This window comes from Colobus angolensis, unplaced genomic scaffold, assembly GCF_000951035.1.
Source record: "Colobus angolensis palliatus isolate OR3802 unplaced genomic scaffold, Cang.pa_1.0 Scaffold21, whole genome shotgun sequence".
Taxonomy (NCBI): domain Eukaryota; kingdom Metazoa; phylum Chordata; class Mammalia; order Primates; family Cercopithecidae; genus Colobus; species Colobus angolensis.
The window spans coordinates 7,563,945-7,567,697 of NW_012115266.1; the positions used below are offsets into that span (position 1 = coordinate 7,563,945).

At 46.4% G+C, this 3,753-nt stretch overlaps 1 protein-coding gene across 1 annotated transcript in view; it reads left to right on the forward strand.

The window, feature by feature from the left end:
• LOC105512277 overlaps positions 1 to 2,801 on the forward strand; it is a 129,628-nt gene extending 126,827 nt beyond the window's left edge. Inside the window, exon 5 of the mRNA XM_011942702.1 lies at positions 2,454 to 2,801. Coding sequence (XP_011798092.1) covers positions 2,454 to 2,785 — 332 coding nt within the window. The 3' untranslated portion in view covers positions 2,786 to 2,801. The remainder of the gene's footprint in view (positions 1 to 2,453) is intronic.
• Positions 2,802 to 3,753: the final 952 nt, after the last annotated feature.

Here is a 3,753-nt window from a genome sequence, read left to right on the forward strand (position 1 = left end):
AAAAAAAAATAAAAATGAAGAGAAATGCAGATTCCCATGTCCGAGAAGTAATAACAATAATAATTTATGGAGCACCCAGTATGTGCCTGGTTGCTTTATAGAGATTGTTTGCCTTAATCCATCTAAACCACCTGTCAAAACGATATTCTTTTCTTGTTAGAGAGGAGGAAACTGAGGCTTAGAGAGGGACAATAGCTTGTCTGAGTATCACAGCTGGTAAGTGTGGGAGTCAGGTCTTGAACACCATATTCTGCACTGTTGCCACTTGGCTTGGGATGTTGAGAGTGAATCTTGGTACAGCATCAAAGCTCTCGGTGTTGCTTGCTACTCCCCCGGAGCATCAGATGTTGCAAACACCATTCTTTAAAGAGAACTTCATTGTGTGAACCCCAAGTTCCCCCACCTTCTTCAAAACAAAAACATGGATTGGAAAGCCCAGCCCCTTTATGAACCCTTTCCATGAATTTGTTCCAATCAGGAAAAGAGCCTGCAGCTTCCTCCCCACCCTGTCCATCCTAACTGTTCTGTGTTGTTAATTCTCTGAGAATGAAAGGGAATGGGCTAGCCCATCCCCTGGCTTGAGTGCAGTTAATATTGTGAGCCAGGCTTGAATTCCAGCTCCGCTCCTTTTAAACAGCGAGGCCCTTGGGTAGTTATTTAACTTCTCAAAGCGTTTGTTTCCTGAAAACAGTGAAAAGCGACAGTGGTACTTCCCTTCTAGTCTCACTGTGAGAGTTAAACGTGGTCGTATGTAAGAAGTGCTCAGCTCAGCGACAGGTTCATAGCAAGTGTGCAATAAAAGGTGTGTAGAAATGTCAAAGCTGGCTGGGTGCGACCAGCCTGCAATCCCAGCACTTTGGGAGGCCAAGGCAGGAGGATTGCTTGAGTCCAGAGTTCAAGACCAGCCTGAGCAATATAGTAAGACCCCATCTCCAAAAAGATAAATAAATAAATAAAGCTTTCACTTTCCTGGTGCCTGATTCCTTCCAAGCCTCTTAAAGAGGCTTAGCACCTTTGCCCTCTCAATAATTCAACACACATTTGGAAGAAAGAAGTTATGTGAATGGCTTCTTGACAAAGTGTAACATATAGTGAATAAATGGGGCAGAATTGCAGCGCTTCAGCAAGGAAAGGGGGGCATTTTGAACTAGAGTGGTCAGATGGAGATATTATTTGGCTGAGTCTTCAAAAATGGGTAGGATTTAGGCACAGAGAGAAGACCAGGAAGGTCATTCTCAATTAGGGAGAGGGCAGGAGGTAGTTCCTAGGAGCCAAGGTCAAGTTTGGGAAGGGTGAGCAGGTGATTTTGGTTGGTGCTTGAAACTTGTGTAGGGACTAGTGGAAGATAAAGTAGGAAAGGAGGCCTGGTTCCAGATGAGGTCGCATTAAGAAAGCTGGAATTTTTTTTTTTTTTGAGACAGAGTCTTGCCATGTTGCCCAGGCTGGAGTGCAGTGGCAGGATCTTGGATCACTGTGCAACCTCTGCCTCCCGGATTCAAGTGATTCTCCTGCCTTAGCTTCCTGAGTAGCTGGGATTACAGGTGTGTGCCACCACGCCTGGCTAATTTTTGTATGTTTTTTTTTCAGTAGAGGTGGGGTTTCACCATGTTGGTCAGCCTGGTCTCGAACTCCTGACCTTAGGTGATCTGCCTGCCTCGGCCTCCCAAAGTGCTGGGATTACAGTCGTGAGCCACTGCACCTGGCCGGAAAGCTGGATTTGTTTCTGTTGGAAAAGGAGTTGCTGCACTTTCCTGAGTGCAGGAGGTGTAAGATGGAGCCAGGGGCATGCAGGCCCACGTGGGAAGTGAGAGAGACCAGTCCAGGAGGCCCATGAGAGGACAACCTGCGCGTTCATGGGAGTCAGATGGGGATGAGTTGGCTGTGACTCAGGGAGGAGGCACTGGGCTGGGACAGAAGATGTAGGTAGGCTCCAGGAGATGACAGGGAGGGAAGGTGAAGGCCTATGAAGGCTCAAAGCCAATTGCTCGGGTTCATGAAGCAGAAAGTGTTCATGAAGAGGAAAGGGAAGAGAGAAAGTCAGTTTGGAGATGATAATGAAAAGGATTTCTTAATGGCTGAGGCTGGAGGTGGCAGCTGTTTTCATGGTTCCTACCTTCCTCTGTTATTTGAATGTTCCTGGGAACACACTGTCCTCTCCTGGTCTCAGGCTTGTATAGCTGACACCAAAAGGACAGACTTGGGCTTTAAAACTTCCTTTCCACCCTTGCCTCACAGAAACCACACAGAGGGAGGCGTGGCAAGACCAAAAGAGTCCCAACAGCAGGATCCTTTCCAAATCTATCCTTTCCAGTGGCAAGCATTTGTTTAAATGCCCTGGCAAGGAGTGGGGGCACCTTCTTTCAGTTTGTGCAAAGTTAACGAACTGTCTTCTGATTTTATGGAGAGATGCAAATAGTGTGTTGAATAAAAATCTCTTTGTTGTTGTTTTACAGGGCTGTGGAAATGGCCAGGAAGAAAACCACCCCCTCTTAAGGCTGTTTTTGTGACCATTCTTTGGAGCATTGTTCTAAAAATGGGAAATTACATATTGCTGTGCCAAGAGCAACAAACACCTGCAGTTAAAGGAATACCTTCCACGAGGCGGCTTTTCGGAGTATGCATGATTATAGCTCTAGCCAGGCCGGACCGAGGGCTGCTGCAGAAGCTCTGCTTGGTGCATTTCTTTACTTGCAAGGGGACAGAGTGTGGGCTTAGGTTTGGGACTAGACGGGGCTTTGGCAGCTATGGGGCTCAGGTGATTATCCTTCACTCATTTATCCAATAAACATTTATCAAGCATCTATTCTTGTGTCAGCCTTTGTGGTTTTCTCTGTTCCCTTCCCTGGCGTTGTGAGAATCCCTGGGGGAGTTGGCCACAGGCAGCAGCTTGCCGTCCCTATTTTCTTTCAGTTTTCAGAGTCAGCGCATGACTGCTGCCTCCACATGACCGAGAACCCCCGCGCATTCTCTCCTTTCTCTCTTTTCTTTCCCCCTCTTACATCCCTTGCTCCTCCTCCCCTTTCTCTTTCCTCTTTATGTATCTAAAAAAGGAGAAATGTAATTTTTTTTTTTTTTTTGAGACAGTATCTCACTCTGTCACCCAGTCTGGAGTGCAGTGGCATGATCTCAGCTCACTGTAACCTCCGCCTCCCGGGTTCAAGCGATTCTCGTGCCTCAGGCTCAGTAGCTGGGATTACAGGCGCCTGCCACCACGCCTGGCTAATTTTTGTATTTTTTTTTTTAGTAGAGATGGGGTTTCACCATGTTGGCCAGGCTGGTCTCAAACTCCTGACCTCAAGCGATCCACCTGCCTTTGCCTCCCAAAGCGCAGGGATTACAGGGATGAGCCACCATGCCTGGCCAATAAATGCACTTTTTTAATACGCCAATCGATACATTTCTTCAGGCACACGCCTTTTCAAAGTTTCCTGTCGCTGGGGGTCGGTCTGAAATTCTTAATCTATGCTGGTAGATGTTAAAGGATAATTTTTGATTATCTGGTTAATATTTAACTTTTGTCAACATTGATATTGCAAAATAATCAGGTCTTGAAATTTATCAAGCATGGAATGAATACCATTCAGATGGAATGGTTTAAGAGGAATCCAGTTTCATAAACTAATCTCATCTTTTTTTTTTGAGATGCAATTTTGCTCTTGTTGCCTGGGCTGGAGTGCAATGGCATGATATTGGCTCCCTGTAACCTCCGCCTCCTGGGTTCAAGCGATTCTCCTGCCTCAGCCTCCCAAGTAG